The 27394-nt window shown below is 24.6% G+C and overlaps 2 protein-coding genes across 5 annotated transcripts in view; one reads left to right on the top strand and one right to left on the bottom strand.

Moving 5' to 3' along the window:
• The window catches only part of LOC122852326 (A-kinase anchor protein 200), a 35236-nt gene extending 12438 nt beyond the window's left edge, over positions 1–22798 (top strand). For 2 of the 4 annotated variants that reach the window (XM_044152073.1, XM_044152074.1), the window contains exons 2-8: positions 2320–2809; positions 6284–6442; positions 6538–6648; positions 16856–18448; positions 19717–19881; positions 20159–20236; positions 20324–22798. In XM_044152073.1, the coding sequence (XP_044008008.1) occupies positions 2381–2809; positions 6284–6442; positions 6538–6648; positions 16856–18448; positions 19717–19881; positions 20159–20236; positions 20324–20368 (2580 nt within the window). In that variant the 5' untranslated portion in view covers positions 2320–2380 and the 3' untranslated portion in view covers positions 20369–22798. The remainder of the gene's footprint in view (positions 1–2319; positions 2810–6283; positions 6443–6537; positions 6649–16855; positions 18449–19716; positions 19882–20158; positions 20237–20323) is intronic. The other 2 variants (XM_044152075.1, XM_044152076.1) reach the window with 1 other exon arrangement.
• Positions 22098–24159, bottom strand: LOC122852354 (COMM domain-containing protein 8-like). Its single transcript, XM_044152116.1, has 3 exons — positions 23940–24159; positions 23552–23863; positions 22098–23478 (listed from the first exon to the last, which is right to left on the bottom strand). The coding sequence occupies exons 1-3, from the start codon at positions 24000–24002 to the stop codon at positions 23320–23322; spliced, it is 534 nt and encodes a 177-aa protein (XP_044008051.1). The 5' UTR covers positions 24003–24159; the 3' UTR covers positions 22098–23319.
• Between the last annotated feature and the right edge of the window lie 3235 nt (positions 24160–27394).

Raw genomic sequence — 27394 nt, forward strand, 5'->3', positions numbered from 1 at the left:
GTTCACATAAAAAATGGAAAATAAATGAAAATAAATTTATCTAAAATCAGTAAAACTTTTCTTTTTTATTCATTGCTCTTGTGAAAATGTATTGTTATATAAAAAAAAAAAAAATCTTCATTGAATACAAGGTCTCTCTGCTTTTCTTCGTATATAATCTTTTATTTTCTTTTATGATGGATTTGTACCTGACAGTTTTTGGCGCCGAGATTTTTTATTTTACTCATCTAGCATTGCAAACCACTGGTGCGATAGTTTCTTTGTGTATATTTAAAAAAAAATATTTCAAATTTTAGTTGTGAGGTATCTCACCTGCCCTCTATTCAAAATGTGCCAAAAAAAAAAAAAAAATCCTCAAATAAAATAACACAACACGACAATGTCTACTTGAATCATTGAATAAAATTTTAATTATCTTTTAAAAATATCTTTTATAAATTATTTATTTATTATTTTTTCGATAATATCATGGGTGTATAATATAAATTGACATTTGTGCGATAAAAAAAATTTAAACCAAGAGAATTGTAAAAGTTACATTAAGTGTTAAAAATATATATAAATACCAAGTCAACACAAAAATCGTGTCTTATCTATTGCGCAAAGATGCAGAAAATATTTTGACGCCGACACATATTTTTATATCAGTATTTGTTTTTTTTTACTCCAAAATATATGAAATATTTTTTTTAAATATTATACAATTTTGTTGAGTAAATTCACACTAAAATTCATTTAATAAATTCCACATTATTTTCGTAGAATAATAATTTTATTATTATGATTTTTTAAAAAAAGAAGATATAGAATTTCTTGCATCAACTCGCTCCAGTCACTTCTTTTTTTTCTGCATCATTTATTTATTATAATTATTATTTTTTTTGTCGTCTAAACACGTGCGAATATATACAACATAGTATGCTCGGTTGATTCGCATTATAATAAATTTTCATTACCAAGTAGAGAGGAGAGACAGAGACTAAGAAATGAGCAGATGTTATATACGAAAGTAAAACGCGACAAACTATAGCATCTTCTATACACAATAGCTTACAGTGAAAAAATAAAATATATATAATATTTAGCATTTTAAATTTTATAATATATTCTCTTAAAAATATAAATATTATTTTTTCAAATAAAATAATAATAATTAAGTTGTTTTGACGATCTAAACAGCTGTTAAATAATATCCATTGATCCGATTGAATATTTAATCCATTTAAAAATAGTAAATACTAATGAAAAAAAAAAGAAAAACAAAATATAGAAAATAATAAACACAGTGTCATTCACACTTGTATAAATAATAATATATTATTTTATTTATTAAGAGTGTATCATGGTTTCTTAAGTCATGCCGAATATGGTAGATACACTTGGTTGACCTTCTTATGTATACACAGACACACACATACTTTAACCGGAAATACTTGATGCCAATTATAGTACTTTATTGTGAAGTGCATTGTCCTCAAATGAAAATAAAAGTATAAAATAATATAAATCTTGATTTTTTTTTTTTATTTAAAATATAATTCATCAATTTTATTTTTCATATTTTAAATGACACTATAATAAATTGTTAAATTAATTTTAAATTTAATTTATAATGTTCATTTTATTTATATGATAAATCATTTTTAATTTTTAATTTTTTTCTATTGACGTTTTGATATTTTTTTTTGCGAGATTGTCTGACAAAGATTAAACTTTTTGAAATGAAAAAAAAAAAAAAAAAAAACCACCTCACTGACCTATTCTGAACCAGAATCAACACTCAAATAACTTTGGCCTCTTTTTTTATTATTTTCTTTGTTTTTTAAACCGTAAAAAGAAAAAAAAAAAAAGGTGAATTATTATATTTTTTTTGTTTTAAATCATTTTTTTATATGTCACTCAAAAATACATAAATTACTGGGACAGATGTACTTTGGTCACGTGGTGATTTTTAGAGTGTAATAAAAATATGAGTAGTTTACGTTCTAAACTGTTTTCTTTGTTCTTAGTGTGCCCTGTTTCTCAACAATACCTGTGAGTGAAATTTGTTTTTTTTTTTTTTTTTTTCATATTACAACTCTCAACATAAACCGTTATGTCGTGAAAAAAATAAATAAATAAAAACTGTGCCTACAATTGTGCTGCCTCAACGTGTGAATTTGTTATATGATTATTTAAATTCCACAAATTTTTTAGTTAAATATTACTCTCAAGACCTAATTAATATAGAAAAAATTTAGGCTAATTAAAATATAATTATAAGATTGAATGTTTAATAAGACAAAAATATTAATATAAATTTTTTTCGTTTGATTTCAGAATAACCAGATTAATTTCTAGATTTTAAAATATTGTGTGTTAAATATTTTGATTTATCAAAATGGGAGCACGTCACAGCAGAAAATCAATGGACGTGACGACGACACCAAAAAAAGATGGTGTTACTGTTGAAGGTGGTGATGCATCAGTTGTTGGTGATGGTAAACTTGAAAGAATTGAAGAAGCTGATGTTAAACCAACAACCAATGGTACTGCATCACACAATGAAACAACTGATGACAAGGATGTTATCAATGATAAAGATACAGTTACTGAAAAAGAAAAGGATAAAGATACTGTTGTTGAAAAAGATGATACTGAAAAAAAGGTAAATTCAGTTGGTCCAAAATTAAAACATTTGTTTTCATTTAAAAAATCATCATCTGATAATAAAGATGATAAAGATAAAGAAAAAGAAAAAGATAAAGACAAAGATACAGTTACTGAAAAGGAAACAGAAACAGAAACAGAAGCTATTAATGAAAAGAAGGTAAATTACTGTTATTTATTTATTTTTTTTTCTAGTTAAAATCTAGAAAAAAAAAAAGAAAACATCAACAAATTATTATATCCACTATATAATCTTCTTTTCTACTGTTCTTCTGATTTAATAATCATCAATCTAATGACAATATTCTTCAAGTCATTTTTCTTTTCTTCTTTTTATAATTGAGTCTATCAATTAACTCTCATATTCATCTTTTATATTCTCTTTCGTTTAACACAACTTATCTAGTTATATTTATTCTCAAACTCAAATAAAAAAAAAAAAAAACAAAATGATTAAATAGATTTTAATAATAAATCAAACAAATTTTATCTATCAACGTGATTATAATTATAATCAATATTCGCATGAGTGATTTTACAAATATTCTCACGATATATATTTGACCTCAAAATTATTGTATCTATTAAAAGTTAACGGAGCCTAAAATCCGTAAAAATTGTAAAATATTATTTGATCAAAATTATAATTCACTCAGGTAAATCAAGCATAACATCCCAGATGTTTTTTTTTTTTTTTTGAATTTTTTTATTTGCATTATCGTCATTATTAGTGTGTAGGGTTCAAATGAATTACATGCATAATATTAAAACACGACAATGGAAAGAGCCTCCTTGAAATTTAAACCAGTCAAACGTATTTCCATTGTTCTAGTCATCAACATTTTTTTTTTTATGTTTTTTATTTGCCATATGGAGTATCAAGTTTGGTTAAAGTATTTTTAAATTTATATTATAATTCTCGTGATGATTAAAATAATTATTGTGATTTTTTTTCTTTAATTTAACCATCAAGGTAATATTAACGAGAGAATATAATATAATTTTAAAATATTATCGACTGGTTTTTAATCGGGTAAAAGGGTTTTTATTTTTATTGTTGTTCCCCTTGGAAATGAGGATACGAGGGGAGATGAAGGTATTTTGTGATCTTGACCTTGATGATGCTATGCAGGTTGCAAAGACTCCTGCAGCCTTGAGCTAAAACCACACAGCATCACATAAATATTTCAAATGTTTTTTTTTTTTTTTTTTCTTCATGTCAAAAATAACATAATAACCACAGGTGGAAAAAAAAATTAAACACATGTGTTGAGCTTCTGTCAATATCTTGCACGAAATTCTACAAGTTTTCTTTTGTATGATATTATCAATTCACTAATATTCTTTGTTTTTTATTTTATTTTATTTTATTTTTTCATTATCATAATTGAATATGCTAGACATGTAAAAGCAGTGGCAAGACATAAATAATAAAAGGGAAATAATATTATTTATTTATCAAGTCATGAAGTTGAAAAACAAAAAAAAAATATAAGAAAAATGTAAATTTATTTTTATCATTTTTTTTTTTTGTTTATTATGTGTGTACGTTCTTTGGTGATGAATCACACTGATACTGAAGACATGAATAAATTTAATAATGATAAACATTAATAGTTACAAGTTAGAGATCAATTCGTTTTATATGTTCAATTAAAGAAACAAAAAAAAAAAAAGGCGTGATTTTAACCGTGGCCAAATAAATATCTCAATAAATTTTCTTTACTTTAATTTAGTAGAGATAAAAAAAAATGGTAGTTTAATTATTTACTTAATTTATTACTCAATAAACTCGAGTTATTTTTCACTTTTAATTTATATTTATTTATAAACTAACCTAGATTTTTTTTTATATTGAAAAAAACAACTGGTGTATCATGAGTTGTTTTATTTAATTTATTTTATATTCTTGTTTTGGTGTTTTTAGTAATATATATTTAGCTTTTTTAGTATTAAGATAGACGTTGTCTAGCTTTTACCTTACAGGGATCATCCTGATTATCTGCACGAACCAGAAGGCACGCGTAAAATAATTTTTTTTTTTTCATTTATTTTTATTCCCTTTCACGGTTTGCATCGCGTGTCAGACCTTTGCTAAATGCCGGATGCGAACTTGGTTTTTTTTTTACCTCAATTTTTGCTGAAAACTTTGTGACTTTTGGAAAATAAATTTAAAAAATATAATTTTTTTTTAACGTTAGCTTTTTTTTTTTTCTTTGATTACATAAAATGAAATAAATAACAAATTGAAAAGTAAAAAAAAAAAGAAATATATTTTTGATTTTACTGCTTGGCTTATCTCTTAACTTTTAAAATACAATTTTTTTTGTTTTATTATTAACTAAAAATAATTTTAGTTTACTGGCAATTCAAAAAAAAATTTTGGAGTAAAAAAAATACTAGTTATTTTGTAATTAAAATAATAACAATTTATTTAATACTGTCAGGGTTGAAAAAGTTTGTTTATCAAATCACCAAGTGTAAAATGTTGCCTGCTGAAAAAAAAAAAAAAAAACAAAAAGAAAAAAAATATCCAGGATAACTGGTATGAAATACGAGTATGATTCACAGTCGTTTTATTTGTTTTTCATAATCATAATAAATGAATATTCATAAACATATATACATAAAATAATAATGCATTTCAAAGTTTGTATTTTGACGTATACGTTCATCCTGCCAACATTCCATACATACAATAAATAATACAAACTCAATTCAGTATCACATCGTTTTACTCATTTATGTTCGGTCACAGCTACGCATCGAATTTACTTACAGTCAAACAAAACTTTAATCTTGTCATTCGTCACACACAAGTTGACTCATATATATATATATATATTTTATTTTTATATATATTTTTCACTCAACTTGTTTCCCCTTTATTATTTGTAATTTTTATTAAAAGAAAATTAATACATATTATTTTAATTATTAATGAATACAAGTTGATAAACGAAATAACAACAGAAAAGCTTTTATATTTTTTTTGTCATTTAAATTGTAAATTTTAGTTAACGTTGAAGTAGATTTGTATTAAATTATCATTATGATAAAGCTTGAAGCACCTGCTTTACTCATTTTATTTAAAATTCATCATTAACTTGATAATAACCTTTCTCTTTCATTATAATCAATTTTTTTTTTTTAATGAGTATAAGTGTCTTGACTCTTTAATCTAACAAAGAGGGTAACTGATGAATCGTTTTGTACTATTCTTGAGTCATCATCATCATCATACCGATGATAATAATCATCAGCCTTTCTTTTTTCTCATAAACATCAATCTTTTTGTATATACATTATTATTATTTTTTTAATTTTTTTTTTTCTTTGTTCTCTTTACTTTTCTTTCTCAATTCTAACTGCCGTTAAAAAATTCCAATGTTAATTGGCCTGGAATTTGGGAGGGTCAATAGAACCCAAGACTATGACTGAGGAAAACACAGCTTACTAAGTGTTTTTTTTTTTTATACTTATAAATATTAGTTGAATGAACTATCTGTACTTTTTCTCTATCTTTTGATAATCTCTTGATTATTTAATCTTCAACAATAATAATTATCATTTTTTAAAATTATATATTTGAAAATTATTGTTTATACTAATTTTATTTTTTGTTAAATTAAAGGAGGAAGCTGAAGTTAAAGTAGAAGAGACAAAATCAGAAGCACCAGTTGAAACAACAGCTGAAAGTACTGAATCAGTAACAACACCAACTGAAGAAACACCAGCAAGTCCAACAACTGCAACTTCACCAGACTCAAAAGAGTCCAAAAAAAAGGACAAGGTAATTATAATTATTATCTAATCAAAATTTATATACATATAGGTATATACAATTATTTCTTTATAAATATAATTAAATTAATTTTTTTTTTTCAGCCAAAAAAATGGTTTAGATCGATAAGTTTTGGCAAAAAAGACAAGAGTAAGCCAGTTCGTGATGAAGCTGCCAAAAATGGAGATGTTACAAAAGAAGAAACTCTTGCTGAGGTTAGTGAATTTTTAAAAATTAATTTAATAAAACCTATAATCATTTGAAAAAAATTTATCCTAAAAAAACAAAAAGAACAATATTATCTTGCAATTTTATTATTCATTCAAATTTAAATATTTAAATTTCATAATTAATATTATTAAAAGCTAAATTTATTAAATAATAATTGCTTTTAATAATAACAAGTATATATAGATTTTTTTTTTGATTTATTTCGTGTCTGTTTGACCTCCCCAGGCATGATTTAATAATATAATGGGAAAAAAAAAAAATTAAGAAATATCTATCACGTCCTTGATATTCGTTCTTCTTCCTTGTTCTAAATAAAAATACAAATTTAGACAAGGGTAAATTTTTTTTTGATATATATAAAAAATAAAATTGACATTAAAGAGTTGATTTAAGTGGGGGATGAAACGAGTCCCATCATGAGTCATTCTTTTTGCTGCCCTCCTTGGTCCTCAAAAAAAAAACTTAAAAAAAAACCGGCTTCCCACTGAATTATCCTCGTAACATCGATCCTTTTATTCCCAGCATGTAAAAAACCTCTTTGGCCTCACCTCAAAAAATAAAACCTTCAAAACATTCCCTTATACTAACTAATTTCATCCTTTTTTTTATTTATTATTATCATTATTACACTTTTTTTATATTATTTTTGATATTCTTTATTCATCATTTATCCTTTTTTTTTTCTTTGGTTGTCTCTTTTTCATCTTCTTTTTATCGTCTCTTGGCTCCATTAAAAAAAATAAAAATATATTAAAAAATATATACCTTTACATTTAATAAAAAAGAATAAAAAATAATATATATATATATATATATATATATTATTATTTTAACTGTGTGGGATGTTAGCCTCTGCGTGTGTGTAAATTTTTTGCAGACTTTAACTGGGAGTGGTTCTCTTGGTTGATTTTATAATATCCTCAAAGGATTCTCACTTGAGTTTGAATTATTTCTCATCGATTGCTAAAGCCCAATGATTTTTATCAACAACTTTTTCAATGTCATATTTATTTTTATGATTATTATTTTTATTATCTTAAATGTGTTTTGATACAACTTGAGAATTTTAAAATTATTATTTTCATTTAATCTTATTGCTTGTGAACAATGAACAGTATTGAAGATACAATTTCACCCATTTTATCATTGTCTTTTAATTTATATAAAATATACTTGAAAATTTGTTTGAATTCAAGACAACCAGTTAGTCAGACTCATGTATCTTTTAATAAACCCACGCATCAGACACACTGACTACAATTCACATATCGTTTATCATCTAAACTTGACATATAAATGTACATTTAAAATTTAATGACTTGCAATTAGCGTCTAACCAACTTTAATCGAACCGCATTTAACGACATTTCAATTAATCATTTTCTTTATAGATTTTTTTTTTTTTTTTTAAACTGTGACGAGATTTTCTAATCGATATACATGATTATTCCATTTAAAAATTGTATTTTAAAACAAGTGTCTAAATCTTTGATATTTTTTAAAATAATAATAATAATAATAATAATAATAATAATAATTAATTGTTAAATCATTGATTGATGAAATGGCATATTAATTTTTTTTTTTTTTAAATTGTATAGCTCAATAACTTGTTTCGTATATTAAAATTATTTATGTTACATTTAAAATTATTTTTTTCATCAATCATTAATCATTGAATTATTATCAATAAATTTATTATTATTTTAATAACAATAAGTTTATTTTAAAATTTTTTTTATCAACTTGTTAATCGTGTAATTAGTTGACCATGTGGATTCTTTTGTTTGAAAATATCTACTCACGGTTCAACGGGCCAAACTTCCCGGATATAACTACCTGCTTCATTTTACCACCCAACTGTACAAAAAAAAAATTATAAATATTTTTTTAAATTATCAACATTATTTACCAATTAAAGAAAAATAGTAAAATAAATTTATATCTTGGGGTTACATATAAATAATTTATATAGAATATTGAGATCAAAAATTTTCAATTGATCTGAGGATGTGAATAGAAAATAAAAAAGTAAAGCTCAGGGTTGATCTCTTTACACTCGAATGAATGTCACATTGTTTCCGCAACACCTAGTAAAAATTCTCCCTTATATTATTTTTATTATTATTTTTTTTTTTTCGCCCCTTTTTTTTTGCACTCATCTGGAGACAACACAAAAAGGGAAAGTGCAATGACGAAACACGTCAGCTTTTGTTCGGTATCGTCAAGCTCATCAAGTTATATATTAGGGGAGAAAAATATTAAATGAGACTCAACTCATTCAAATGACAGCTGCTTGTCAAAAATAAAAAAAATCAATCAAAATATAAAAAAAAAAAATAATAATTTGAAGATAAAAAAAAAGATTTTTTATATATTAAAAATTGACCTTGAAAAGTGTATGATATGTATAAGGTAGTTGGGGAAAATATAATTATTACCCTAGTGGTGAAGAAGGTGTAGTGATGATCAGAACCTGTTCGCAAGGTGTGCAGCCTCTTTTTTTTTTTTTTTTTTATTTGATTTTATTTTTTAACCTGTAAGTTTAAACATCCGGTCAATGATGTGGTGACCCTGAAGAGATACATTTTTTTAATGAAGCAGAAATAATTTAAATATGACTATTTACAAAACATAATTATTATTATTTCATTCTATTTTTAAATAATAATTTTTTTTTAGTTGATTAGATTTTTATTTTTTTTTTCAATCATAGCTGGTAATTGTTTTTTAAATGTATTTTTTTGTTGATTATTTTTTTTTTTAAATGATAGAAAGTTTTAGCTGCTATTATGCATTGAGGTAGAATTTTTATTTTTCAATAAAAAAAAATTGAATAGTCTTGAAGAATATTTGATATCATTTGGCTGGTTTTATAAATTTTTTTTACAACTGTTGAATTTTTCAATATTTTAAAAATTCTTATTGCAATTTATTCTTCCATAACAACTATCTTGATAAGAAAAAAAAAAAAAAAAAAAACTTGCTACGATTATTTTACATTTCACTGAACCCATACACCAACAATTTCATTTGCAAATAATATAAATAAAATGTTTGCTCAGATATTCTTTCGTAATATACTTGAAAAAAAAAATGGCCTAAATATTTTTTAGATATTTAAATTTTTCTTTTATTTATCAACGTTTGACTATTCATGTTTTCGAGGTGATAACAAAAAAAAAAACATTTTATCTAATCATTTATTTTTATGATTTTTTAACGACCAGTGATAAAATAAATTTATAAATAGAAAAAAAAAAATATCAAAAATTGAAAAAAAATAAATATACTTATAAAATAATAAAATAATTTTATTATTTTATATATTTTTTTATAATAAAAATTACGCAACATTGAAAAATTAATTCACATAAATTGTTGAGTAGGCAAAATATCATATTTCAAGTATAAATAAATTTTGCAAATATTGCAAAAAAATTGAATATAATATATATTAACAAAAGAATTTGCTTAAAGTGTGATTTTAAGTTGCATAGTTAATTTATCTCAACGTGATCGTGTAGATTTCAATCTTTCAACACTTTAAAAAAAATAAATAAAACAATGATTAGAAAGTAAACTAAAGTAGTCAAAATAAAATTTTAAAAACAATTATAAAGAGTGGATTTAATAAAAATATGGGAATAAATAAAACATGAGAATAAAATCTCGATACGTAGCAAAACCCCTGGTAAATTTGGGCGTCGTCTAGTATCGAGCGAAAACGCCTGAAAGCCGGGGAACACATTGAAACTCGTTGCCATGACAACCGGCGGACTCGCAGAACTTTTCGCATTTATGGGTGAAAACATCGAACCAAGCATTATTATAACTGCAAAAAAAAAAACCCACTGAAGTACAAATTTGAAAAAAAAATCCCTTTAATATATAATCGATGACTTGATTTTTTTTTTTTTCAATAATATAATTAGAAAAAAAATTATCAAACGATTGGCTTGTCTTGGATAAAAAATAAAATGTTCAATTGTATTTGTTCAGAATACAAAGATCTCAAGTCAAGATGTTTCTTTTTTGGCTCATTTCCAGAGTGTCCTTTTTGTCTGATACAAGCCAATTCTTTTGGTTATAGAAAAATAAAATATAATAAAAACAGGAAATTCAATATAGGTCTCTTCTCTCTGGAGATATCGGTGAGAGTTTACAGCCAAGTCTCTTAAATTAAATAGATAAACCATTAACACCAGAATAAACAGACCAAAAACTATTATACTTTTAAAATTATCAAAGAAAAAAAATATTTCAAAACAAAATTTCTTCATATTTTTCATCATTTTTATATTTTTTGTTATCATATACACTTTTATGCTTTTCAATTCATTGCCTCACCCGGGAATTCCAAAAGCTTCCTGACCGAGAAACCCCTTTTGTTCAAATTCCTGCTGGTTGATTAAATTTTTTTTTTTTTTTTTTTTTTACATAACATTTTGCTTCAGGGGTCGAAATTATGAGAGTTAAAAAAAAAAAAAAACTCTTGAGACTTTTCGTGGCCTCTTTATTATCATTTATATTTTTTTTTTCTTTTTTAAATATTTTTTTTACAAGAAAAACTTACATACATATACAGAGCTTTGAAATTATAAAAGTTTTATTATCCACCATCATACATTTATCCATTATTTATATTTTAATATATTAATTTTTTTACATTATATTTTTTTATTTTAATATCAAATATAGATATATTGATATATTGTCCAATAGATCCCAGCTATAGTGATACGATTGATAAACGCCTTATTATCATTTCTTTTTTTTAATTATTTTAAAAACAATTTTAGATATTATTTTATTTAATAAAGTCCAGTTGGATCTAATGTTCCAGTCATTTTTTACAAACTAGAAATAATAAAATTTAAAAAAAATTAAAATAGGAAATAATCTAAATAATAAATTTTCATTTTATCAATTTATTTAAAAATATGATTTTAACATTTAATAATTTGATTGTAATATTTTAAATATATAATATATTTTTTTAATTTCATTTCTTTAAGGAAAAGTGTCTAACTTATAGTGACAAAATTATGACAACCTTGCAGCTCGAATTTTCGTCCCATGTTAATATTTATATTTTTTATAATATTATTAAATTAAAAATATAAATCTTAATGTTGGACGAAAATTCAAGGTGCAAGTTTGTCATAATTAGTTTATAATTTTATTACTGTACTAGAAGTTAAGCACTTGGCTTTAAAGCCCTTGAAATGTGTCACACAAAAATTAAATAAATTTTAATAATTACTACAAATAAATAAATTCTTACCTTGTAAAAAAATGCACAATTTAAAATCACAAAAAATCACACGTGTTAACTTGATTATTTAAATTAATTAAATTAAATATACTGGCAGTGTACGTCTGCACTTGGCTATGCACCATAGAAATATGACCAAAATTTAAAATGTTGGCCCTATTTAAAGGAGTCCATGAAAGTTGTATGGGTATTCCCACCGACGTAAAACTATTGTCAAATGTATAGATATCACATCTTACATGTGAATGAAAGTTATGCCAAAAAATTTAGAGAAAAAAAAAAAAAGAAATTCCTCAATCATCAAAGGTACATCAATGCTACCATTCATAAAACATTGTAAACATTCAAGGACGTATCCATGTCACACAAAAAAAAAAAAAAAAAATACTACCCTTGTTACTTCATGCTTCAAACAAGGATCATGTATATGAGATATGCGTTGCAAATAAGCTTTTAACTTAAACTTCAGTCAAATAAAATTGATGAATGATTTTCTTTTTTTTTTTTTTTTTTTTTTCAAAAAAGGTCAATGGCAGATAACTATCTTCTTCAATAGAAAATTGTCCTTTTCTTTTAAACTCGTTCAAATATACCGAAAAATTCTGAGAATATAAATTAGGAAAAAAAAAATGAAAATTAGAAAAAAAAAATTTACCATGAATTTTTCCTTTCTTCATAACATTTTAATGGAAATGTAGTATTTAATCTTTCGCAGAAAAAAAATGTTAAACAATGATTGCAATTTTCATGGTAAATAATATGTGTATATATTTTAGAAAAATTGACATTAGAGTTTACACATCATATTGACTTAGTCTGTAAGCCCAAACATTGCCCTTGACTTCTTCATTATATTTATTTATTTTTTTTTTTTCTAAGCTTTTACAAATTTCCAAATTTTTTTTTTGAAAAATCATTACTTTGTCTAAGTCTATTTCATGGCTATAACATTTCGATAAATGTTTACTACGAACCTTGTCAAATTAGCAAACAAATAAAAATTTTTCCACGAAAATTTCAAATATTTTTCATCAATAATACTGCACATACCTGACTCGACAAAAATAATAAAGAAAGAAAGTCCATAATAGAAAAAATTGAGAGAAAAAAAAAAAACCAAGGAGAAAAAAATTTATTATCTTTGAACGTCATTTTAAATGACATCATTAAGTTATTATATAAAAAATGATGATCTTTTTAAATTTGGATTTATAACAATTGTAATTATTATGAAGGATTTATTTTACTATCAATTTCAATAAAATAACATCCCACTGGTTAATCTCATAAGTAAATATTAATCTCCGGATCTAATCAACTTGTTTAACATGTCACTGTTATGAAGCCACTCAAATCCAAGATATCATATCACGCATCTTAAAATTATTATTTACCTTTTTTTGATTTGATTATTCATCATCCTTATGTCATGCCAAACACGTGCCATGTTTATTTCTCTTTGTCTATATTTAAATCACTTGGGAAATTAAAAAAGTTGAACATCAACAACATCACCAGCCGGTAAAATATAAACTGGCAAAAATTAAACCAACAGTATAGTGTTTAATACAACCATCACAATCAAATGAGTTTTCTACTCTATTTATTTTTTGATCAAATCAATGCTGCCCTCACTTGGCAGTTGTTTGAATGACATAATCATCAACTTTAAATATATAAATTTGATCCAGAAATATCATCATCATCATCATCATCATCATCTATTCATGTGATGAAAATTTTAAACCAAGGTTACATGATTTGATTTTTAAAACAATTTATATTTTTTATATATTCAATCAGATATTGGAGATTTTTATTTGTAAATCTATACCTCAAGGTCTACCACGTGGATCAAAATCAAATATACTAATAATTTTCTATATTGACGTAACAAAAAAAAAAAAAAAAAAATTGTTATTTGATATTCTGCAACAAATTCATCTCATATATCTTATAAATAATATATACATATATTATTTTATATTATTTATTCATTGATCATTCAAGCAGAGACAATAATTGCGTCGTTGAAATTTCTTGGTTGTTGGCTAGGGGAGTGTTAGGAGGAAAAATAAGATTATTTTTTTAATAACAAAAAAAAGCACGCGCCGTGGTAACCAATACGAAAAACGCAGCAACGGCGTCGCCTTCTTGCCGGCTCCAAGAATAGAACAGTGGTTTGCGGCGATGATTTTTTTTTTCCTCTTTATTTTGGTTTTATATCATTTTATTTGTCTCACTTACTCTTTTGATAATTTTTTTTTCCTTGCATTTAATAATGTTTTTATAATTAATTAAATTTAAAATACAAAGAAAAAACCAATTTGTGTTTTTAATTTTAATTTATTTTGTATTTTAATTTTTAATTATTATAATAATTTTAATATTTTCAAAAACCACCCACATAAAATTGTTTTCCGTGTGCTCATTATTCCGTGACTTCTTGTCCTTTTCTACGTCGTGGGACGAATCTGGTACCAGTCTATATAAACTCACCACAGAGATTGTATTAACCGAGTCTTCGTGTGTCTTTGCTAATTGTCGATACAATTATTGTCTTGGAAATAAATTTTTTTTAATTTATTAATTGTCAATTTGTTTATTATTTGAGTGATACACATTGTTAATTTTTTATTTTTTATTATTTATTTATTATCAACGTTCAGCACGAATTTTTTGGAAATAATCATGGAGACAGTGGCAAAGGTAGGGCGATCGGTTTCCGGTTTTTTTTATCGGGGTTGTCGACGGGTTCTTGCCGCAATTCCCCTTTTGGGACTTTATCCCGAGGATGAGTCCAACGATTATGACGATGTCACGGTATGGGATGTTGTAATTTTATTTTTAAAATCATAAATTGATACATAATTTTTTTTTTGCATTTTTTTTGTTTTGTGTATCAATATGATTTTTAAATGCATCCAACTGTGTTTGTGGCATGATTTATGTTGGTTTTTAATACTTAAAAAGTATTTTTTATTTTGTGGGGTGAAAGCACTTTAAAGTGTTGCCAGTTATTTCCGGTCAGTATTTCCGGCTTATGTCGTTAGTGTATTTTTTGAAAATTATTATTTTTTTAAATTACTTTTTTTTTTTTTAATTTTCGTTAATCATATTCCATTTCGTTAAATCCGGTTTAAAATATTTAAAAAGAAAAAAAAAACCATAAAAGTTGACTATCAAGGGTGATATTAAAAAGTTTTTTTAAATGAATTTTTAATTAAACTTGGAGAAAAATATTTAATCAAGCTCTATTTTTGAGTTTTAAAAAAATTTTGATTAATTAATTATAATATTTTAAGTGTGGTGATAAAAAAAATTGCATCCAAATTAACAAACTATTTTTTCATTTTTTTTTGTTTGAGCATTTGATTAGATTGATTTTTTTGTAATCAAAACTGGCCATCATCCCAAAAATTTAACTCAACGACAATCCAACTAATTACGTAACCAGTAATATTTTTTTTTTTCCTTTTCTTTAATTAATTTTTAATTTGGGTTCAATGATTGCAGTTGGTATTTTTATTATTTTTCAAACTAACAACAAAAATTAATAGAAAAAATAAATATATATATATATATATATATGGAATGATTTCACGGTCAGTGAATAATTTTTTTCACAGGTGACATGGTCGTTGTACACGTTTTATCTCAGTATCATGCATCGGTGAATTTAAAATTTAGTTGTATTTTAAGGTGTGTTACAAATCCAGGAAGGAAATAGGCTTGTTATTGTTCAACAATTATTGATACAACAAATCGGCTCTGAAAAAACAATCAAATATTTAAAAACTAATAATAAAATAATAATAAAAGAAAAAAAAAATTTAATTTAAAAGAAGGGATAATAAAAAAAAAAAATAATAATCTGGTGCAACGCCAACGTCGTAGATACTCTCTTGGTATCATCTTGAGTTTCGACAAGCTTTGTATTTATTGTCTGGTGTTTATTTCAATCCGCCATGAGATGAATGTATGCACCAGTATCAACATTACACTGTTTCATGTTTCAATATTATTATTCAATAAAAGATAATTATTATTTGCAGACTTGTTATGACTAATGCTGTAATATTATTTAAAAAAATATAATACGCGTATGATTCATCAGGGGAGACTAATAAAATATAAAAACATGTTTTTTTGTTTTTATTTTTTATTTTTAAATAATTGTATTGTTTTATAGCATCATTTTGTTGATGATGAATCATTAATGTCAAAACAATCGCTCGGCTAAATGATTCAATAATTAAATTATTATTTTTATTTATTTTTTTTTTGTTGTTTATCCTGATTTGAATAATTTTATTTAAATTTTATTTATTATTTTTTATCGGGTAATGTTTACACTGGATATGTTGCTAACTCACATCATTTTTTTTTATTTAAATTTTTTTTATGTTGATGAAATTGAGAGTTGTATTGTTCTTTTTTTTTCTATAAGAAAAAAAAAAGAAATATTGCTATCAATTTTATCGAGTTTGATGTGTTTTTAAAAACTCCTTAAAGTATTATCTTCTTTCAAATAAGTATCAATATTTCCAATGCTTTTACTTGAAAATAAATCAAATTGAAATTCAATAAAACTATAAAATAATAATAAAAACAAAAATGCTGATAAGTTGGGTAATATAAAATAGCTCAAGTACATAATCACAGACTCTTTAAAAGTTGAAGAAAAAAAAAAAAAAGGGAAAACTTGAAAAGTACCAGTAATTTATATTATCAGCAATTTTTTATTTTTTTTTTTAATACTTTAACTAATATCTTCAATCAAACTTGAATGATAAAAATTGCAAGATAGAAAAAAATTAAATGATGATTAAAATGCAAATATATTTAGAGTCTAGTGTAATTGACTTAATTACATAAATAATTTTTCACTAATAAAATAATATATATTACAGGGTAGTGAAGAAGCTGAAAATGCAGCAACAAGCCCATCCGAAGACAAGTCAATTGTAGCAAGTCCAACGGAAACTGAAGCTGCTGCTGTTGTTGCTGCTGATGCACCAGCAACAGTTGATGAAACGAAGGAAGCTGAAAAATCATCAATTGTGGAAAAGAATGAGACACCCTCATCCCCCACTGACCCAACTCCTGTCCCTAGCGAGGAAACAAAAGATGGAGACAATGAAAAAATCGAGAATAAAATCGAGGTCAGTCTTGTCGAGACAGAAATATTAATGCCATCAAAAACAAAGCCAATCATAACAACATCTGTCATATCGAGGAAAACCAGTGAGGAATTTCCATCCCAATTACCATCAAGTCCACCACCAACTCCCATTGATCCATCACCCCTCCAACAGGCCCAACAAACACCAGCAAATGCAACGGCACTTGCCGAAGCATTAAAATTACCAGCAGAAACAATTAAATCAACAAATGTTGTTGATAATAATATTATAAAAATTAATGATGAATCAGTTAAGATTAATGATATTATTATACAAAGTGAAGAAGGACCAGTACCAGTTACACCTGAAAATATTGAAACAACAACAACACCAACACCAACAACAACAACAGCTCCAATTGTAATAAGTAATGAGCAACAACAAGATGATATTAAAAATGATAATATGCCAATTGATGTTGAAGAAAAAGTTTTAAATATCATCAATGTTGATGAAGATATTAAAGTAGAAGAAAAATTAAATAATCAAGTTGTTGAAGAAAAAATAATTGAAATTAATACAACAACATTGTTAGATACACCAATAATTGATGATAAAAAAATGAATATTATAGAAGAAAATAATGATACAACAGTGATAAATAATACTGTTATTATTAATGATGATAATATTATTGAAAAAAATGTTGAAATTTTAGAATCACCAAAAGCACCATCAACATTGTCATTTGAAGAAATTGAAACAACAAAATCTGATGCAACTGATGAAATACCACCACCATTACCTGAATCACCAATTCCATTACCAAAAGCAAATAATGATTTATTAAATTTTATGTCAACTCAAATTGCTGATGTACCAATTGTATCAAATGAAATAATTATTATTAAAGATAATAATAAAAATAATAAAATTGATATTGATGAAATTAAAAATGATGTTATCATAACAAATGGTAAAGATAATATTGAAATAATTTCACCACCATCATTTGAACAACAACAACAACAACAAAAAAAACAAGAAGATGATGATGACGAAGAAAAAGAAGAAAAAAAAGATAATCAAAAAGAAATAATTGATGATACAGATGATCTTGAAAATTTACCACCACCACCAGAAGAACAAATATCAAATAATCAAGCTGATTCTATTTTAACACCTCCTAGAAGTCCCAGTCCAACTGATTTTCCTCCACCAATTATCGTTGATAACTCATTTACCATTCAAAATGGTAATGAAAATCATAAATTAAATGACGATGATATTATTTCGGAGGATTTACATGTTGAGATGAAACACAACGGGGATATCATCAACATCGATCAATGTCCATTAACCATCCTGAAGAATGACCAGGTGACTAACAATTAAAAACAAACAAAACAACAAAACAAAACATCAATACACAGCAACTGAATTGGCATGATTATTACAGGGCGAATTTTTTATCGTCAATTATTTAAACATACAAAAAATATTATCATCGTGTGCGGTCTGCAGTTTTTTTTTAAAAAAAAAAAATGCTGTTTCTGTGGTGTAGTCTGAACAATATATTTAAAAAAAAAAAAAAAAAAATTAACTAGTGGGCCAATTCATAGAAGCCTTTTATCAGACTTCTTTGTTTTTGATTGTTTTTTTTTTTTTTTTTTTTTTTTTAAAATTTTTTCTTCATTTTTTTTTATTTTTTTTAATATAAAAAAAAAAACATCCAATTGCACACCTTCCTTGCTGGAAATTAAAAAAAATATATAAATATATTTTCGATGGAAGAATGAACGTTCTGGATTTGACAATGAGATGAAAATATTTTTTTTTATATATATCTCAATGATTAATTAATAGTCAAAGAAGCTCGTGGACACGCCTATTTAATAACGTCGATCCAAGAACATTTTCCACCGAAAACAAAAAAAAAAAAAAAAAAAAACATAATTAACATTTCCTAACACACAATTTAATCCCAACCTTTCCAAACTGTGTTGTTTGCCTCTTGGTTTTTCTTGATGATGCCATTATTAACATGAGTTTATTGTTATAGATTTTTTATCAAAGCTTATTCGTTTTGATTGTTTATTTAATTTTTTATTTATTATTATTATACTACTATTAAGTAACGGTTGATCTGTGAAGTTTAATAAATCATAAAGTTATTTCAACTAAAATCTCATTCGAAGTGACATTGAAAAATTAGCTTTATAATGAGATTTTTAAATGAAAATTTTTGTTTAATATATAAAATGTATTTTAAAATATAAAAAGTTTAATTAACAAATGAAAATTAAAAATATAAAAATGATTTATCAAGTTCATAGATCAACTGGTTTTTAAATTAACATAAAAATAATTATATTTGTTTTGTTATTGTGTTAAAGCATCTTGAAAACAAATTAGCATGCTTGCATTGCTTAAGTAATTCTAAAAAAAAAACATTTTTTTTTTTCATGTGCAAATGATTTTCTTAATTAACAATTATTATTTTATTTATTTTTTTTTTAAATTTTATCAGGCAGCTTTAAACATAGCATGTTTATTATTTTATTATTAATTATTATTTATAAGAATATTGATATATTAATTAACTCAATCAACTAACATTTTTTTTTTTTTTATTTATTTCAAAATAGAATACAATTGAACCAGAAGCAGTTGTTGAAAAAACCAAGGAGATCACTAAAGAAATTGTTGAAGAAGCACCAAAAGTTTCAACTCCAACTGTCTTAGTTGAAGCTCCAGTTTCATCTGTACCTGCTGGTCCAGTTATCACCGAAGATGTTGCCTCAGTTACCCAGGTAAATATATTTATACTTAATTTAATTATAAAATTTTTTTTGTAATATTTGAAAAATGATGATCGCCATCTGACCAGTTATTTGCTGAGCAATTTACTGGTTCTTGATACTAATTTATTGGTCTTGAAGACTCACGAGCGAGGGGCCATCTGATTCAATAAATTATCATAATATTTTATTAATATTATTGCCTTTTAAATATGTGATTCATACAACAGACTAACTTTAAATATTAACAATACTATAATTAATGCTAATTTATATTTCTTTTCATCAGGCTATTGAGGAAATTGACATCAATGAGAAAGCAGTTGCAGCAGCAGTAAACGAAAACATCGAAGCTGTTAAGACAAACGTATGTTGAATTTAAATAAAATTATTTATCTTTTATTTATTTATTTATTTAAGATTTATTAATAAATATTATTAAATTTATTTACAGGAAATTATTGCTGATAAAAATCATCAAAACACCCTCAAGGAATAAAGTGCGTCACTAATCGAATTTTGTATTTTGGGAAGAAGAAACATTTTTTTCTCGTTAAAACCAAAAAAAAAAAAAAAAGAAAAAAAAAAGTATATTATATAGATATGTATATTTGGACCATTCCTACAAAAACTGAAAATATTGTTCTTTCATTAATAACAGCAAAATAATAAGAAAAAAAAAAAAAAATTGTTTTTTTTTTTTAATTATTATTCTTTTTTTTTTTTTTTTTTCTTCTTTTTTTTTTTTCAAATGGAAAAACGATGATGACTGCTTAAATTTAACAACGTATAAAAAGTAAAACAGCAATTTTTATAATTCATAAGATTATTAATTGATGAATATAAATAAATAAACCGGTAAATTTGATTGGCAAATAAATAATGTCAATCAAATTGAGTGAGAGCATTAAAAAAAAAAAATTTCCATTAAAAAAAAGTAAATAAATATAAATAAAAAGTAATTAATAATAAATAAATAAATAAAAAGTAGGCCTGATACATTCAAATGACAGGGTGGCGGATTTTGGTTTTTTTTTTTCAAAATAAACAAACAGCGATTAAAAAAAAAAAAGAAAAAAAAAAAAAAACAAATGAATTTAACAAATACTTGTAATGATTATTTTTAATTTTTTAAATTTCCTAAGCATTATTTTTTAGCTATTTAATGCATAAAAAAAAGAATTTTGATTAATTGATAATAAATTTCTGATAATAAACATTTGATTAATAATTATATAAGTTTTTACGTAAATAAATAAATAAATTCAATGATCTCCTTTTTTAATTTGTCATTATTATTTTTCAAAAAAACAAATTATGTAAAAATAAATATATATATATTTTTTTTTTTTTCTTAATTTTTCAAGTGTCATTTATTGTTATTAGAATTTTATTTCAAATACTAACTAAGAAATTAAAATAAAGCAGTAAAATCTGCAATGAATAGGAAACGAAAAACTAAAAATTTTATTTGTACATGTGATTTTAACGATGAAAAACAATTAATTAAATAAATAAATACTCAAAGTAAACCCAAAAGTAAATACAAAAAGATTTAAACAAAAAAAAAAATAACAAATATTAATTTAAATAAAAAAAAATACAATTTACGAGAGGATTTGATCTGACTGATTGAAGGGCGTCAATGATTGTGAGCAAGTCAAATTTTGAATGAATGATTTGAATTTTAGAATGGAATAAAAAGGGTAACGCGTCAAACGAATTAAATATTTTTTTTTTCTTATTTTTTTTTTTTTTCCTTTATCTTGATAGATTTTTTTTTTAATTGTGTATCGCGTATCACTGCATTCACATCGGCAAACAGCAGTTTAATAAATGTAGAAAAATGAACTACAATTAGTCGATAAACTCGAGTGATATCTGATATATAATCTAGAAATAAAATAAATTAAAATAAATTAAAAAATTCGTACATGTGTAAGCTTGTCGTTTGTTCGGAATGCAATTTTTTTTCTCACATTTAGTGAGAGACACATTGTGACAAATTTTTTTTCTTGTAATTTTTACAAGAAAAAAAAACAGCCTAACAAGTAAATACTTAAAGAAAATAATAATTCAACAAATAAAAAAAAAAACCACGATTTATATTGAGTCCCAAAGTAAAACTACCTTTTTCAAATTTTTCATAAAATATTTCTACGTTTATACCAATCATAAAAAAGTTAATAGTAAAAAAAAATAAAAGTTTTCTAAAAAATTTAATAGTATAGAAATTAAAAAAATTCAAAAAATACATCTAATTGTTAGTGGCAAGAATAAATTCAGTCGAAATTGATATTTGACTGATGAAAAAAAACTAAATAAGCATTGAATAATTTAAATGAAAAGTTAAGATCGCGACTAAAAAGTAAAAAAATTAAAAAAAAAAGTAAAAAAAAAAAAGATTGAAAATTGTATAGTTAAAAAAAAAAAGATAAAAACTTTAATCGTATGGAGTTTAATTAAAATAATTGTCCGTTAAGATAATTACAACGAAGAATTAAAATGAGAAAGAAAAAAAAAAGTAAATAAATAATAATAAATAATTAAATAAACAATGCGGGCCGTTTACTCGATAATTTAATATTTCAATACGAGATGAACGATTTTTATTATTATTATATTTTTTTTAATTTAAAAATTTAATTTTTTTTAATAGATCTGATTGTTCTGTGTACCATCTTGATAATGTGAAAATGTTGCGAGGTGTTTTATCGTTTGCCAAACACTTACTGATGAAAAAAAAAAAGTTTAAATTAAAAAAAAAAACCCCGTGAATTATTTTTCAATTAAAATAATAAAACACTGATGATTATATTACATTTTTAATTTTTTTTTTTTATTTTGTTATTTTATAATAATATATTGTGGTGACTTTAAAATACCTCGCTCATTCAGTGTACCAGTCATCAGTATCTTGGATCAGCAGTTATGATAGTAATATTCTACATTTATCTATATCCTATAAAATAAACTGTGAAACAAATGTACGTTTTTAAAATGAATTTATTTACCTGTTCCCAATTTGAAAATTTAACAACTTAAAATAAATATACAATGAAAAAAAACCTCAATTGTAATACTCCTTGAATCACCAGTAATAATTTTATAAAGATATGTATTTAATTTATGTGTTTTATAAAACGACAACAGTTTATTTATTAATAACAATATGTGTATTAAATAGTGTATGTAAAAATGTATAATTAATTGTGTTTTATAATGAAGTTGATTGCAGGGTTTCGATGGACAAGTCAAGCTTTTCTTCGGTCATTTCAAGACCAATGTATGACTTCTTGGTGACTCCTTGAATCACCAGTTATAACTTATAACAGATAAGTATTTAATTTAAGGGTTTTATAAAGAAAAACAATTTATTTATTTATTTAATATATTAATAACATTATGTGTATTAAATAGTGTATGTACAAATATATATTTAATTGTGTTTTATAATGAAATTGATTCCAGGGTTTTGATGAACAAGTCAAGCTCTTCTTTGGTCATTTCAAGGCCAATGATATCCTCGGAATTCTTGTAGTTAGTGTGAAGGTCCAGCTGCAGTAAGAATTCTCTCAAGGAAGAAATTTTACTAGAGCCCATTACCATCTAGAAAGTTAAATGACATGTTAATAGTAATTGCTACAATAGGAGTAATTTATTTTAAGATAGAGACAATTACTTTAAGTCGCCAATCAAAGTCTTTGACAGTTGGTTGTTTTTTTTGCGAGATATCAGCAATCAATGCATTACAAAGTTGATCTTGTCTAACTTTTAAGCAGGTCATTATTAATTCTTGGACGTTTTCGGGATAATAAAAAAATGTCTGAGGCATTTTGGCTATATCCAAATATAAACAAGCTGGTTGTTTGAATAAATAGTTTATAGATTTACGTGTGTTATTGTATTCCTCTTCATTCCAGCCAATACTTGAGAATTGCTCGAATTTTTGTATTTTATAGCCACATATTTCATTAATACAGGAGTGCAAGAACTAAATTTAAAAATAAACAAAATGTATTTTGTTATAAAATAGCATACAATTGATATCTTTGAATCAAATGACTTACTTGTGTCAAAGTGTAATGATTGTCTTCTTTTGAAAGTAAATTATTCAAGTTTTGATTATCCATGATTGTGTTTAATGACAAGAAATTTATTTACATAAACAACAATAGCTGTATGTCATTGTTGACAGTTTTAATAATAGATAGATGACATTATGACAAAAAAAAATGCAAATAAGGCTAGGTTTAGAAAACGCCCTCAGAGCATATCGGCAATTGAAAGCAATTGAAAGCTTCAAACTCGTGAATATCTAGGGTTTTCTAGGGAATTTGTATTATCTGACTGAATGTAATTATGCGCGAAATCATGTGAACCTGTGAAATTAACCATATTTGAATATATAATAAAAAAATTTATATTTGTAACAGAGAAATATAATGAAAAAAAAAAATAAATAATGGTTTTTAAAGTTTGCCTACTTTATTTTTTTAATTTTCCTGAGTAATTTTTTTTTACGTAAATTTTTTTATTTCTGTACTTATTAAGAATTTTTGGAATTTTACATGGAGGTAACAGGAATAAAGAATAGGCAAAGAGGTATTCTGTTTTTTTTTAAATTCAAATTTGTATTAGATATTTTTTGGAATTTACATGGAAAAATAAATTTGGGGTAACAGGAATATAGAATAGGCAAAGAGGTATTCTGTTTTTTTTAAATTCAAATTTGTATTAAATATTTTTTGAATTTTGCATGAAAAATTAATTTGAGGTAACAGGAATATAGAATAAGCGAAGAGGTATTCTGTTTTTTTTAAATTCAAATTTAATCCGAATATTTTTTGAATTTTGCATGGAAAAATAAATTTGGGGTAACAGGAATATAGAATAGGCAAAGAGGTATTCTGTTTTTTTTAAATACAAATTTAATCTGAATATTTTTTAAATTTTGCATGAAAAAATAAATTTGAGGTAACAGGAATATAGAATAAGCAAAGAGGTATTCTGTTTTTTTTTAAATTCAAATTTGTATTAGATATTTTTTGAATTTTCCATGGAAAAATAAATTTGGGGTAACAGGAATATAGAATAGGCAAAGAGGTATTCTGTTTTTTTTCAAATTCAATTTTGTATTGGATAATTTTTGAATTTTGCATGGAAAAATAAATTTGGGGTAACAGGAATATAGAATAGGCAAAGAGGTATTCTGTTTTTTTTTAAATTCAAATTTGTATTGAATATTTTTTGAATTTTACATGGAAAAATAAATTTAGGGTGACAGGAATATAGAATAGGCAAAGAGGTATTCTGTTTTTTTTTTAAATTCAAATTTAATCTGTTTTTTTTTGAATTTTGCATGGAAAAATAAATTTGAGGTAACAGGAATATAGAATAAACAAAGAGGTATTCTGTTTTTTTTTCAATTCAAATTTGTATTGAATATTTTTTGAATTTTACATGGAAAAACAAATTTAGGGTAACAGGAATATAGAATAGGCAAAGAGGTATTCTGTTTTTTTTTTCAATTCAAATTTGTATTAGATATTTTTTGAATTTTACATGGAAAAAGAAATTCAGGGTAACAGGACTATAGAATAGGCAAAGAGGTATTCTGTTTTTTTTTGAATTCAAATTTAATCTGATTATTTTTTGAATTTTGCATGGAAAAATAAATTTGGGGTAACAGGAATATAGAATAGGCAAAGAGGTATTTTATCCAATTCCTAGTTCACCTCCTTCATTACCTGCTCTCCTGATATTTTGAAAAAAAATTTTATTTCTTGAAAATCAATTAGAAAAAAAATAGTGGCGACATTAATTTTTTAACAGGATCATAGAATGAGCAAGGAGGTATTTTATTTGATTTCTAGTTCACCTCCTGCGTTACCTGCTCTCCTGATATTTTGAAAATAAATTTTATTTCTTGGAAATCAATTAGAAAAAAAATAGTGGCGACATTAATTTTTAAACAGGATCATAGAATGAGCAAGGAGGTATTTTACTTTATTTCTAGTTCACCTCCTGTGTTACCTGCTCTCCTGATATTTTGAAAATAATTTTTATTTCTTGAAAATCAATTAGAAAAATAATAGTAGCGACATTAATTTTTTAACAAGATCATAGAACAGGCGAACAGGTATTTTATCCAATTCCTAGTTTACCTCCTGCGTTACCTGCTCTCTTGATATTTCAAAAATAAATTTTATTCCTTTAAAAACAATTAGAAAAAAAATAGTGGCGACATTAATTTTTTAACAGGATCATAGAACAGGCGAAGAGGTATTTTATCCAATTCCTAGTTCACCTCCTGCGTTACCTGCTCTCCTGATATTTAAAAAATAAATATTATTCCTTTAAAAACAAATAGAAAAAAAATAGTGGCGACATTAATTTTTCAACAGGATCATAGAACTGGCGAAGAGGTATTTTATCCAATTCCTAGTTTACTTCCTGCATTACCTGCTCTGCTGATATTTCAAAAATAAATTTTATTTCTTTAAAAACAATTAGAAAAAAAATAGTGGCGACATTAATTTTTTAACAGGATCATAGAACAGGCGGAGAAGTATTTTATCCGATTCCCAGTTTACCTCCTGCATTACCTGCTCTCCTGATATTTCGAAAATAAATTTTATTTCTTCAAAAACAATTAGAAAAAAAATAGTGGCGACATTAATTTTTTAACAGGATCATGGAACAGGCAAAGAGGTATTTTATCCAATTCCTAGTTCACTTCCTGCGTTACCTGCTCTCCTGATATTCCAAAAATAAATTTTATTTTTTGAACATCAATTAGAAAAAAAATAGTGGCAACATTAATTTTCTAACAGGATCATAGAACAGGGAAAGAGGTATTTTATCCAATTCCTAGTTTACCTCCTGCGTTACCTGCTCTCTTGATATTTCAAAAATAAATTTTATTTCTTTAAAAACAATTAGAAAAAAAATAGTGGCAACATTAATTTTTTAACAGGATCATAGAACAGGCCAAGACGTATTTTATCCAATTCCTAGTTCACCTCCTGCGTTACCTGCTCTCCTGATATTTAAAAAATAAATTTTATTTCTTGAAAATCAATTAGAAAAAAAATAGTGGCGACATTAATTTTTTAACAGGATCATAGAATGAGCAAGGAGGTATTTTATCCAATTCCTAGTTCACTTCCTGCGTTACCTGCTCTCTTGATATTTCAAAAATAAATTTTATTTCTTTAAAAACAATTAGAAAAAAAATAGTGGCAACATTAATTTCCTAACAGGATCATAGAACAGGGAAAGAGGTATTTTATCCAATTCCTAGTTTACCTCCTGCGTTACCTGCTCTCTTGATATTTCAAAAATAAATTTTATTTCTTTAAAAACAATTAGAAAAAAAATAGTGGCGACATTAATTTTTTAACAGGATCATAGAACAGGCGAAGAGGTATTTTATCCAATTCCTAGTTTACCTCCTGCATTACCTGCTCTCCTGATATTTTGAAAATAAATTTTATTTCTTCAAAAACAATTAGAAAAAAAA

The sequence above is a fragment of the Aphidius gifuensis genome, linkage group LG3 (assembly GCF_014905175.1).
Source record: "Aphidius gifuensis isolate YNYX2018 linkage group LG3, ASM1490517v1, whole genome shotgun sequence".
In the NCBI taxonomy this organism is placed as follows: domain Eukaryota; kingdom Metazoa; phylum Arthropoda; class Insecta; order Hymenoptera; family Braconidae; genus Aphidius; species Aphidius gifuensis.